The sequence below is a fragment of the Castor canadensis genome, chromosome 4 (assembly GCF_047511655.1).
Source record: "Castor canadensis chromosome 4, mCasCan1.hap1v2, whole genome shotgun sequence".
NCBI lineage: Eukaryota > Metazoa > Chordata > Mammalia > Rodentia > Castoridae > Castor > Castor canadensis.
This window is the reverse complement of record NC_133389.1, coordinates 12,271,995-12,286,401: the sequence shown is the minus strand read 5'-3', so window position 1 is coordinate 12,286,401 and position 14,407 is coordinate 12,271,995. Positions and strand designations below refer to the sequence as shown.

General features: G+C 33.3%; 1 protein-coding gene across 1 annotated transcript in view; it reads left to right on the top strand.

Annotated features, from left to right (window-relative positions):
* The window catches only part of Cdh7 (cadherin 7), a 126,549-nt gene that overhangs the window by 51,894 nt on the left and 60,248 nt on the right, over positions 1-14,407 (top strand). Inside the window, exons 3-5 of the mRNA XM_074069667.1 lie at positions 2,048-2,342; positions 5,915-6,034; positions 13,386-13,553. Coding sequence (XP_073925768.1) covers positions 2,048-2,342; positions 5,915-6,034; positions 13,386-13,553 — 583 coding nt within the window. The remainder of the gene's footprint in view (positions 1-2,047; positions 2,343-5,914; positions 6,035-13,385; positions 13,554-14,407) is intronic.

Sequence of the window (14,407 nt, the reverse complement as noted above, 5' to 3'; positions counted from 1 at the left end):
AAAAACACAACTCATGTATTGCTGATATTTCTTATGGTCATGTGGCTGTTACTGTGTTTCATACCATGTCATCAGATGCACATGGACCAGTTGCCAAAGGTGTTGTCCCATATGAACACAAATGAAAGCAGGGTTGGGAAAGTAAGGTTGAAAAGTTAGTTGAGGGCATGTTAGGAGCAGCTTAAAAACAATGTACTTGTGTATGTCTTCTGCATTTGTCTCAGGACTCCAGTATTTTGACTTGTATTGTTGAAAGTGGTAGAGTTTATTGTTGTGTGATGACAAAACGGACTCTTCTGGTAAGTAATAAAGTGCATTGATGGAAAATCCCCATTGCATTGAGCTGAAGATAATCAGGTGCATGTTGATTTCAGGCACCCTCATTTCCCCATGTTCTCCTTCGTAGAGACTCTTAACTCTTAATGTCCTTACTCACAGAAGACGGCACTTCCCATCACGGAAACAAGGTCTCATTGCAAGGAGTTTGGAGCTGGGCCTTATACCATTCGGTCCATTTGCTAAATTGTGGTGCTGCCGTGGAGTTGGCTAGGTGATGTCAAACAGGGTAGTTAGCTTTTCTCTGCCTCATTTTCCTCATTTGTTAATAACAATAATAAGGGCAGTTATGAATATTAAATGAGGTACTATGTAGAGAACAATAATATACTGATTCCTAGGGAGTCCTCAATAATGCAAAGTGTAATGTTGGTCACAGTTTTTCTTTCTTATTAGGAGACACATATGCAATAGTAAACCTGAGAAAGACTTGAGAAAAGTAAGTAATTCATAGAAGTTTAAGAACACACCTTCCTGGTATAAGAGGTGAACACAGCACAAGTAATAGATACTGGTAAAGTTAACCTTTAACATGGCTAGAATGTCATATGTTGTATTTTTTAGTTTGACTAAAAACCTCCAGAAATCAAAGGATAAATCAGATATTCAAGTGCCCCAAGCAGAATATAAACACTGGGGTGATAGGGCAGTGTGCAAAAAGCCATTTCCTCCACAGTACCAGAGAAAGAAGAGAAGTGGTTTTCCATATTTCATGTTTTCAGCACTTTATCTTTTGAAAAATGCAAATATAATTCTGTAGGGCACAGAAAAGCCTTGTTATTTGGTAAATTGGGTTTTTACGTTCATATTAACCCATGTCCAGAATGATGGCAGTTATAGGGGATGAAAGGTTGTTGAAATGACAGATTGACTAGTGTGTCTCAGGTTATGAAGTTCAAGAAAATGTGTAATTATTTCTGAGTTTCCTAAGGTAACTCTCTTCAACATAATGTTCTGACATACAGCAGAGACAGTTCCAGATATGAAATGCAAATCTGTAGGTGCCAGTCCTGCTGTAGACGCTGGAGTTAATCATGCAGATCTAATGCAGGTCTTGGTATTTCAAGAAAGGTTTTAGTTGAAGTCCCATGCATGGATTGATTTAAAATTCCTACTTTACAGAGCACTGCAGTTTTTTTCAGCTTCAAATTTTAAAATACAACATAGAATTTGGAGGCAGCTTTTGTACATCTGTTCGCATTGGTTAATCACAGAAAGGTGGGTGACAGGGGATGGGCCAAGGAGAGGGAGACAAGGGCACCTCAAGAGTGTAGGCATTTATAAGCAAATTGAATATTATAATAGAACTAAATGTATAGATGTTCTATAGAAAAATCCCCTAGCATGAACAAAATCCAGTCAATGGATTATGCATGTTTACTAAATGTCAGCTGAGTTCAAAGAAGATAGCTAGAACTGGCAAGGACAGGCCAAAGCCAAAGTAACACTCCAGTAAGTTCCTTTAGGAATGATATAGCAATACCTTTGGAAATGAGACTGTTTACAGGAAGAAATGAAATCCCCTTGCTCTCAAGTGCAAGATGACACATTCTAATAGCCTTTCTGCTGGGCACAATAAGCATTCAGCTTATCTTTCCAAGAACAATAAAATTTCATGTACCGCTGTCTGACGTAAGAATTATTTTTTACGTATCTCCGTATCGCTGACTCTCTTGTAAGTTAATCTCATCTCACATGAATTTTTCACCAGCTTCACTCTGATGTTGATAAAGGCGATGGTTCCATCAAATACATCTTGTCAGGCGAAGGGGCAAGTTCCATTTTCATTATCGATGAGAACACAGGGGATATTCATGCTACCAAGAGACTGGATCGAGAGGAGCAGGCCTACTACACACTCAGAGCTCAAGCGCTGGACAGGCTTACCAATAAACCAGTGGAGCCTGAGTCCGAGTTTGTTATCAAAATTCAGGATATCAACGACAATGAACCCAAATTTTTGGATGGCCCGTACACAGCAGGAGTTCCAGAAATGTCTCCTGTGGGTGAGTAACAAGTGTGCTGCTTTTGTAGTGAGTGTCTAATTTTATATGGTTTGTATTTTGAATTAATCTGTCACCAAGTACAGAAGAAAAAAAACACATTAGTCTACGTATAGCAGTTATCAGTTAAGATGAAGGGGAAATTTGAGAGATGCTGGTAGCTCAGACTCATTCATGCCCACATTATTTTACTTATATGGAAAATTAGACAATATTTTTTACATTTTAAGTTTTTGTGGATACATAGATATTTTAGTGTCTTTAAGAAATTATATGTCCATTTCCTTTTCAATTTAATATTCATTTGTTTTATGATTTCAAGTATGATTACAGTTATGACTGAGAAATTAAAAAAAAAAAACATAATCCAGACACAGTCTGGTGATGGTTTTTATTCTTCTTTATATGGCCTTAGGGCAATTATTGATTAATTTTAGTCTTACTCTATTACCAATGTAGCCAGAAGTCAATCAGTGGCTAGCCAGATTATCATCTGTGTGATTGATCTGTTTACTTGTATTGAATTTATTTGAACTCATAAATCCATCATATATTATCACTAATCTTATTGTAATTTCTCCAAGTGAATATTGATTAGTGAGTTATTTATAATGATACTTAGTTAGAAATGTATAAGAAAATGATGAAAACTGTTTTACTCAAAAGCCTTTTGGCATTTCCCTGTTACTAGGGAAATAGCAAGTAAAGCCCAACTAGAGTGTACATTATACCAAATAATATAAGGTATGATTTAAATTCCATTTACTTCTGGAATAGTCTATAGTGAGTATGAAATTTAAGTGTGGATGATTTTATGCAATAATATATGTCTAAAATACAAGCCAGTTGATTTATATATTCAATTCTTGTTGCTTTCAGTATTGAAGAAGGAAGTTTTAAAAAAAAAATACTGGAACTTGTTTTGTAGTGTATGGGCATTATAGCTAATATTATTTGTTTCATTTTAAATAAAGGTTGTTTCATTTGTTTAATCATTCAGTCAACACATATACAGCATTGGGGAGTAGGATTGTAAAGATGTACATTATCTGTGCTCCTTAGGGGATCACAATTTAGTGACTAAATTTCTATTCTTATCAGATGGGAGAAGGAAAAGTTTCTATTTCTCTAGGTTTTAGAGAAACAGAAAATGAAAATGAGACAGATGAATCGATGCTTGTGGTCATACAAACTCCTGAACCTCAGAAGGAGAATCTTGTGAAGGCATGTATGTCAGCATTTCTGTGGTTGTCAGACATATTCGTGCTTTCTCAACATTGCCCATCCTTCAGAGTATTTCCTGCTATTGTTACTTAACAAAAATAGCGGCAGTGACAATAAGAATTTGCAGGTTTTAGAAAAAAGAGAAAGCATATTTTCCTTCCCAAATTAGTGCTGTTCTGTAAAACAGGAATCACTGAGGTATATTTGAGCAATTTGATTCACCTTCATTCATCTACTTCTCATGGATATCTTTGATATTCCTCACTGGCTTGCTAATTTTTTCTCTCCTTCATAGAGTATAGCTATGCAATCAGGTATATTTGAATTTTTTGTTTTAGAGGCTAAGTAATGCAATGTAGCTTTGATTTTGATGGTACAAATTTATTATTATAAAGCATAATTATTATAAATACATGTGAGTTTTTTTATTTACTTAATTGGTTCTAACAGGCTAAAATTTTTTACAAAATTATTTTTAAAAATCTTTAGGATTTACTTGACTACTTTAAGTCACTGAGATGATATAAGAATTCAAACTTAGTACAATAGCTATTAATATAAAATGTATTATATAGACTTACAGTGAGTCAAAATTTAATAAAATGTTTAATTCTCACCAATTAGTAATAACAGGCACTAAATAAAGTGATATATCCAATGCAAGGTTTCAGTGCTTAATATTCAGAGATTTTTTTTTTGGATATTAAATAATTATGTTTTAAAAAGCATTCACCAGCCACTTGGACAGTTTATTCATTGCTACAATGGCATAAATAGGCATGGAAACTTGATATTTATTTGCAAATATGAGTATATGTATGTATATGTACTTATTATATATACATTAAATTACCTAGCCTTTCAAGAAAAGTGTATTGTTACATAAAATCAAATTTACTGAAATTTATTTTTCCATTATTTTGTTTAAAAATCAATATTCAATCATATAACCATCATAAATACTATTGTAAAGATACTGCATCATAGATAACAATAAAATCATGAATGCAATTTACAAATTTATCTTAACGTTTAGAAATATTCTAAATTTACTTGCTTCAAAGATTTAAAAATGTACGTCAAGCACCATCTTGATTCTACCAGACATCCACAAGGCATAATCATTTCAGTACATCAAAAATAAACTTAAGGATTACAAAAAATGATGTGATGAACATAACTTCATAGTTTCTACTCAATATTAAAGAAAGTGGAAGAGTTAAATCAAATCATAATATGACAAATGGAATGCATTTGCAACAAAACAAACATTAGATGACTTAAGACATTTAGAAAAAAAAGTTCTATCCAAAACAAATCTAACAATGATGTGAGATTTTAAGTACCATATTCAGGATGGGAGATGTGGCTCAAGCAGTAGAGTGCCTGCTTTGTAAACACAAAGCCCTGAGTTCAAACCCAAGTACCACCAAAATAAAGTAACATATTCAGGAAATTATAAAAAACATCTTAAGACCTTAAAGAATACATAAAAGGGGATGCTTTTCCCCTTACCCATCATATAGGGCAAAGAACTATGTGGCAATGTGTGCATGAATATATCAATTAAGCAAACATGGGTCTTTGTAATATTTTCAACATTACATTCCAAATGGAAATTAAAAGGAACAGATTAGAAAAAATGCTTTTCATATTGAATGAGTGAAAGCATAGTACAATGAAGACACAATATGGCAAGAAATACAGGAAAATAACTGGTGGTGCCATTTTTAAGTTCCCATGCTTTTCTTCCTTTGTGAATATTTAGTTAAATTTTTTATTTAATGCTATATTTTTAAGTGAATATCAATAAATTAAATAGTTATCAAGGAGATAGAGCAGCTTCTTTATGTCCAGGTAAATGTATCAAATATTCTCTCTCTGTAAAAATGAACTTCCAGTTTCTGTCTGGCTCTACTTAACAAGTAGAGTGATTATAGTGTCAATAATTCTAGTGTCTGACACTCTTTTACCTCCCAGGCTGCCTTCAGGACAGCAACTGAATCTCGCAGGGATGGCTCTTGTGAAAACTTGCTACTACCTGACCTTGATGACTGAGATGCCTAAAATTTCAGTCCCATCCATTTCTGAGTTGATCTCAGCCTAACATGAATCATTAATGTTATTTTTTGACAAAATATTTGCATGTCCCCTATTTCAAGTATTTTATTGGCACTTATTATCTCTTTGGGATTGATAAAGCAAAAATATTAAATCAGTTTTTCATTTGTTTTTGAAGAAGACAAATTAAAAATTACAAACAAGCTAATGTAGAATCTGCAATAGTTTTTGGGTTCTGCATTGTTGCAGTTGGAAGTTTTTAATTCAGAGGTTTCTGAATTGTCACCTAGGGACTTCAGTGGTACAAGTGACAGCCACAGATGCTGATGACCCTACTTATGGAAATAGTGCTCGTGTTGTCTACAGCATTCTGCAAGGACAACCCTACTTCTCAGTGGAACCAAAGACAGGTAAAAACTGAAAGTGGCACTCCCTATGAAGTCATCATTGACTAAAGTCAATGTTAGTTATTGTCTATGGATCATAGTTGATTACAGACGGTACTTTATAATGGTTCTCTCAGCATGTCAACTTTGATAAAATCGGCATGTTATAAAGGAGCTTAGACCTTTTTGAGAATAATTTATGACAATTATGTTTATTCCTAAAAATAAAAAATGCTGTACCTTCAAATGTATTTCAGCTACTGTCTACTGACTTCATATGAAAATTTTGATTATTTACCACTAGTTTTTATTTTTATTTTCTTTCATGAACTCCTATAGGGAATTATGCATAGTGAAATTTGAAACTCAACCGGGAGCCTCTCTTCCATGGAGTAGAGTAGACAGTAGGTTCAATTTGTCCTTGTAAAGGCTGGTTCTCAGTGATAGATAAAGCAGTGAAGATAATGATACAGGAAATCAAAATCAAAATTGTTATCTCTTACTCTTAGGGAAAATTTTGCATGAGTTATAAAACTGGATGAATATAATACGTGGTTGGTCTGTCATGTTTTACTTTTAAGGTGAAATACTTTAAGTACAAAACACTATTATTTGTTATAAATTGATTGATGTGTTTGGCGTTTATGATTCTGTGTGTGTAAGGATGGGAGGAGTAAATAGTACTGAGTGTGCTCCATTGACTTTTTTAACACCATGAAAATCCAAAAAATCTCTATTTAAAAACAATTCTGTCTTTATCATGGGGCAGAATTCTTCCAAGTATTTTGTAAATGCATGATAAAGAATATTTGATACCACCCATGATTCTAAGTGAATGTATTAATGGCATTCATTCTATTTTCTGCATTTACAAAAAGAACATTAGTAATTCACTCTCAAAATGCTGCAGGGATAAATATTTCAATTGTCTTTGGAAACAATATTTGTTATGTGCATGAACAGAGATGTAACTCCAATCCTAGCTTATTCATTAGAACTTTCACAGAGACTGCCCTACATATTTTATAGCAATGTAATAGTAGAGTTGAGAAACCACCTGGAAAGTCTAATAGAGAGGAAATAGTTCTGATTAATAAAGTACTGAAGGAGAAGTAAATGAAAGTATTTGATTTATAATATGAAGTCTGTGAATGTAGAAAATGTACTCGTGTTTGACTTGATAGATCTGAGAAACCTAAATTCAAACACCCACTCTTTGCCTTTTATATCTACTTTTTTTCAGCCTAGAAAGACATTGACAAGTTTCTGACAGTTTTCTTACAAATTATACACTCTTGCATTATGTAACTTGTCCAAAAATAGGATGTACTAATCTCAAGGGTTAAATATTTTGCTGCTACTAATGATTGGCTTGTGATTTTTAGTCTTGCTGAAAGATTGTGGAATTTTCCTACAACCCTGAAGAAGCAAAAGCACACTGATCAATCAACTGGCCAATAGCATATGTCATGGGATTTTATTTCTACCACTTAAATAGTAAACTTAATTTTAGGCAATATTAAGCCACGCCTCCTGATCTTTTGGTTTTTGTTTGTTTGTTTGTTTAAGAGGTAGCACCTTTCTGACTGAGTGTACTGTAAATATTATGTACTTGTGTATAGAAATGAAAAAATGAGACATGTTGAAACTCTTCCAAGAGTGGGAGAAAGTGGGGAATAAAGGAGAATGATGGAGGGGGTGAATTCAACTGTGAAATATTGTAAGAACTTTTGTAAATGTCACAATGTACTCCCACTATAACAATAATACAATAAAAGAAAAAAGAGGTATCATCTCCCTAAATTTGCCTGGACTTGGCTGCCCTTGAATTCTAGATCCTCCTGCCTCTTCCTCCTGAATAGCTTGGAGTACAGGCATGCAGCACCATGCTTAGCTCCATAAACTTTATTTGAATTTCCAAATCTAAAGATCCTATATTACAGAAGATGAAGAAAGTTTAGTTTTAAGTGCTGTAACCATGGTAATTATTAAGACTTGCATCTGTACATTCATAGTGAAGAGACATTGCATCCTCACAGCTAATTCATGCTGCATAGTATACACTGTTTGAAAAAAGAAATGAATGGTATTTTTCTGACAAAAATGGAAAGTTTTCAGCCTCCAGGGCACAGAGAGCTGTAAGTCAAGTTCAGTTAGTCTTCCTTACATGGTGTCAATCTGTTTCTGATCAATGTAAGAAATAACATTATTTTCCACTTCTCCAAACCCAGGGATTTTAAAGAATAAAGTGAAACTTTGACAGGAAAAAATGTTGAAAATATGCTAAATAAAGATTAGTAAAAATAGGCCCAGGCAATCGCTATTAGGTGCACTTCTGTAAGTCTGTTTAACTGCTAAAAAAGTCGCCTAGTTAAAGCACCAGAGCACATAGTCAGTCCCTCTGTAGCTCTGTTTCCAGGCCAAGTGACCAGAGACAAACTGTATTTCCTACCTTAATTTCTCCTTCCACAAAACCAGAATGTCCACAGTAGCAACCACCAATGTTGACAATTTGCTTCAACAAGGAAATAAAGTGGTAAAAAGACTGAGAAGAATTTCATCTCCCATCTTCATAACATCCACAAAGTTACTGGAAGAGAGGATTGTCTCAGGATTTATTCATCTGCTCTTTAACCTATCAGTAAATAGATTCTATTTATTAAAGGTTCTAGGTAATAAATGATAGAACCTTTAAATAATTTGCACTTCAAAATGAAAAGAACAGCTCTTGGTTTAAATTAAGGACTGCAAAAATCTCATCAGTGAAACTTAAAATGAAGCATGGGGTCAGTCTGACTGGACAGATTCCACCACATGAAGCCTACTCTGGAAAGCAGATTCAGTATTAAAGATTACTTGTCACTTAGGAATACTTTCTTAACACTAGTTGTGACTGAAAAGTGCCTGTGTTGTATGTTGCATGTGGACTTTATCATAATTTTATGCAGGTAATATCATCATCAGAAATCACCCCAGCCTCTGATGCCATTAATTACATTACTTTCTGTAGGGTGGCTCCATGCTATGGGAGGGCATAGGCTCCTGTCCACCTTTGCTGAGGATGCCCCCCTCCCCAGAGTTCAAGAAAAGTCCCTTCCTCTTGAATCTTGACTCTTCCTTTGCTCCAGCTATTGACTTTAATCTTCTAGAAATATTCAACTCTTACTGCTGGCTGTTCTCTGTATTTTTTGTTCCTATTGTATGTTACATTTACAAATAGAATAACCAAATAATACAGATCTTAGATGAAAAAAGTTAGGGAGAAATACAGACTTATTAGGAAGAAATTCACATTTTATGTCTTATGAGCAAATGAAATGAATATCCAAAAATTTATGTGATTTTCATTTATATTTTTACCCTCAAGAATTTTCACAGTTAGGAGCAACAGTCTGCTTGAAAGAGCCAGAACTATGCATATTTTTCATATTTGATGAAATCCAATAATAAATATCAGTAATAAAATTACCACATTTGTTTTATTGCCTACTTTGTGAAATTAAATCATAATTAACATTTTAGTATTGGAAACATTATCATTAAAAAGTATATTTAAAAGCAGAAACAATCTTTAAATACTTATGCTCATTCTCGTTTCTAAATTACTTTGAAATGTAGCTTTTAAGATACATGAATGCTTGTTTTCCTCAAAAGGTGCAACTGCTTTATTCAGGCTCTATTTCATCATGCCACAGTTTCTCTACTTGTAAGAAAGTCTGTTGCTTACCCTAGTCTGTCTCCTTTCTGTAAATCTACAGAGAAATATACAAAATTTCACTAGATCGTAGACCTAATAGCTTTTCATACATAAACCAGTATATTTTCCCAATGCAATTCCCAATACTCAAAAGTATACATACCTAAGAATGTTTGGCTAGATCCTATTTTTTTCATTTGCCCTCTGATTTATTTTCTAAATAACTCTTTATACTACAAGGTTTTGATTTTTAAGATTCTTTTTAAATTTCAGTGGTTATGACTATGCTTCATCAGAGAATGAGTTGTTGGATTGACTATGATGAAGCATTGCGGCAGGAGCTCTCCTCTGAAAATAAGGTGGCGTTTGGTACTTTGAATTCACAAAAATGACCAGTCTGAATGCACATAGAAAATACTTACTTCTCACCTGTAACATAACACCCTAATATACTGTATTAAATATCAGTTGCCTCTTTACTAGCAAAACATTGCATTGGAATTCTTTTCTGAGTGTTCACTTTGTTTGTAAATATTATGTGAGTGTTAACTCATTGATATAATGTGACACTGAGGAGACTCATGCTGATAAGAAGCATCACTGAGTAATTTTGAAATATTAATTATGTATATTGGTAGAAACTGAATGAGGGATATAAATACAAACCCAGTTCCTAGTCACTTACATCTACTGATCTCATTTATAGATGCATACTCACACACAAGCTATAATCTTTAAAGCAGATACCAAGAGAGCTGACATAATATCCAATTAAAGCAAAGCAGATAGAGAAATAATATAGATTTTCACTATTTTATTCTTGTGTTCAAAATTTCCTGTCTACCTCGGTTTTGTACTCTCAAGGTTTGACTGCTCCCTGCTCCTTTTTGACAAATACTGCACCAGGAAACTGCACTTAATTCATGGTCCTCACCTCCTGACATGTGTTTAATTTTTTTTTTTTTTTTGGTATTATTGGGGTTTGAACTTAGGTCTTCATTCTTACTACACAGGTACCCCACTGCTTGAGCCATGCCTCTAGCCTGTTTTGCTCTGGTTAGTTTGGAAATGGGGTCTGGACTGAACCATAATTCTCCTATTTTAAGCTTCCTGCTGTCACTGAGATAACATTTTCCATTGAGAAGGGAGTCTGGCAAACGTTTTTGCAAGCTGACCTGGTAACATGATCCTCTAATCAGTCCTCCACATAGCTAGAATTACATGCATGAGCCAGCAGCACCCAGGCCTCTGACACGTGTTACTAAATAAATAGAAGCCATGAGGAAACTGATGTCTCTGACACTTAATTCTATGGTCTTAGAACTCTTAAGTGACTATAGAAAACAAAGTTTGAAATGAAAAGTGGGGAACACCAATTGTTTCCAAAGTTTGTGAGTGCAGACAACACAGGTCCTTCCACGTTAGAAGAAAATCTTTCCTCAGTTTATTAGATCCCTGAGAAAGCTGGGTTTTCAATGTTGTGATTCCCTTTGGGACATTAATTCACTCAAGTGATATCACAAATGTTGATCCCAATGAATTAAACCTTCACAGCATGAATTCCTCGTGTCTTGTGCTCCTAAGGTTCATGTGGTTGTCCAGACATTCAAAGCCTTAGGCTCCAACGAGTGGTTCATTATACTGTGGACGGTTTCAGAAACGTTTCTGCTGCACATGGTAAATGAACCAAAATTATAAGAAGATGTCATGGTACCACAATGTGCTACATTGTAAGAACCTTTGTAAATGCCACAATGTACCCCCACCCAGCACAACAATAAAGCAAACAAACAAATAAATATCACCAGTGCCTTGCAGGACAGTGCTAAACATTTTTCCTAGACTAATAAACAATAATTGTGTTATATGTGCAATATTTTCTTTGGACATGGTTTATAAAGAAGTGGTAGGCTTTGAGTGATTGAAATGATACATCTGTAGAGAAAATCTAACTCAGTATAAGTTTTTATGATTTATGTATCAGTTAAAAAATTTTAAAGACATAGAATCATAAAATTGAAACAAGAATCTTTTTAACAATGGCTTAATGGATATGTTTTCCTCATTGTAAATGGCTTAAAATTATTGATTGTCAACATAAATAATTTTTATCTTTTGTGAAAATCTCATGGATTACAGGGATCCCATTAAGACTAGACTACAACACTGGCTTTAACAGTTCAGAGGACATAGTGTTAGCAGTTTGCTCTGTATAAATAACTATATAATAAGTATGAATACTTTATCTAAATTAAATTTTCCCCAATTATTCTACTCCTGTTCAAAAATGTTCAGTAGTTGAGATATTTAGAAATTACCTTTGCCACCTGCAATCATTTGCAAACTTTGTGATGATTTTAACTTAGGAAAAGTGTTATTTATAAGAACTTAGGAAGAGATAATTAGGGGTGTGAAAAATAAGCAAGTAACTTTGATTACCAGACTTTTATCCCCATGATGCTGTATTTTCTTTAAAAAAAATTTCACTAAACAAAACTATGAGAGGAGGAGGCTGCTGTGCTCATTTGGCTGCTTACTTGAAATGTTGTGAACTTCTCTCCATCACAGTAAATTTGAAAATAAAACACTTCCCTGACCCATATTGATATCAGAAGAAAACATAGAGATAAAGAGAAATGAAAAAGTGAAAAAGTAGGACATTTTTCTAAAATAGTTCATCTTATTAATGTTTTCTATAGATGAAATGTAATGCTAGACTAAACATGTTTAAATTAAAAGAGTTGCATGAAAATGATTAACAGCAAATAAATAAATAAAACAAGAAATAAGTGAAAGGATAAAGATATGTAAGTTCCAGAACTCTCAGGCAGAGATCATTTATGATTGAAGACAGTATTAATGAAACCTGTTATAAGCTAGAATTATAAATACTGAGAAGAAACATGAAATATTCATATAGTCATTATGATTCTGAAAATTATATTTATGTTATAGATAACAAGTGGACTTGCTGACTGAGGCATTTTTTTCCATTTTCACTGTATATTTCAAAGATTAGTTATTAGACATGAATAAACAGGCAAAATGATTAGAGGAAGGTGTTAGTCTACGTCATTGTGATTGTAGCACAGCCTCAATTGTAGTGTATTAGAAAGGTGAGAAAAAACTGAGTTATTTAAATAAGTGTGATTTAAGTGCTTAACATATAGATATATTTCTGATATGTATGTTTATCTTTGTGTGTTTGTGTTTGACAGGCAGTGGTAGTCCTAAACAAAACTGTAGCTTCTTAACAATGACATGTTACTTGAAATCATGGTAATTAATAATAAATTGTTATAAGTTTCTAGAATGGATGAAAGGGAAGGAAAAGATAAATTCAGTGTTATGTACTTGAATAGACATCTTCTTATTGTAGATCAAAGGTCCTCTTTATTTATTTCTGCATTGTTATTTCCTTATATAATGTTTGTATGAAATTTAAAGGCAGGTCTCTAAATCCAATGTTAAGAAAAACCAAATATATCATTTCCTTTATTGTATAATAATATTGTATACAAGTATAATATATCTTTGGTCTTCAATGCACATTAAAACCATGAAATATAAATAAAACAACAAAACAACTGAAGGGTAAATTATACTTGATTCAATGTTCATTGTTAGTGTAAATGCAGTGATTCATGATGGGTTTTACTGGGATTTGAAATCTTACAGGAGTCATCAAGACCGCCCTTCCAAACATGGATAGAGAGGCTAAAGACCAGTATTTGCTTGTCATTCAGGCAAAGGATATGGTTGGGCAAAATGGCGGACTGTCAGGGACAACTTCAGTCACTGTGACGCTAACTGATGTCAACGATAACCCACCTCGCTTTCCTAGAAGTAAGTGTTTTGTTTGTTAATAATTTTCCTTGCTAGTCTATAAAAATATCATTCAAGTGATTTTTTTCAAATATTTCTTTAGCAAATAATTCTTTTCCTGACTCTTCCAAAATTACATTTTCTCAGAAACATAATTTTAACTCTGTAATATGGAATTGTAAGGACTATCAAAGACAAATAGAACCATTTTATGTAGTTACTACTTCTATCTTAAAAACAATAGGAATTTTTCTTTTGTTTATGCTTTGAATGCTAGACACACATTAGTTTTATTTATGTGTTAGTCTTTTATCTTAGACAGTTTTTTTTGTGCAGTCTGAATTATTGAAGTTGCTGGCAAGTACTTTATCAGCTCTTACACACTAAAAGTATTGCTTGATAAAGAAAAGGGTAACATATAATTTTATTCATCACTTCATATTAGTTTTAAAGACTAATATGATTAATGGTAGTATTTTCATACATAGTCAGTTCATAGTTTTTACCCAGTTCATGATAATATTTCCTTTGGCAGCTTATCCACATCATTCTTGTACAAATATTCAGTATTTCAAAAGAAATCAGTCTAAAAGACCAGACAACCACAGGCTTTCAATCTTAATTCATCTTCTTTGACCAAAGCGGCTTTTGACTTATCCAAGAATAGACAGAAAAATGTTCTCAATGTAGAAGTATCCTGTCTGTAAGAAGCATTTCTTCTCATTCTCTTTTTAGATGACCTATTTTTTGATGTACTGCTGGGATTTATTTGAAATTATAAAAAAAACCAAAAAAACTTGTACAGCCTATAATGTATCAAAAATCGAGTCAAATAGAAATTGAAGTGTAAATTTTTTACAAATAAGCAAATAATA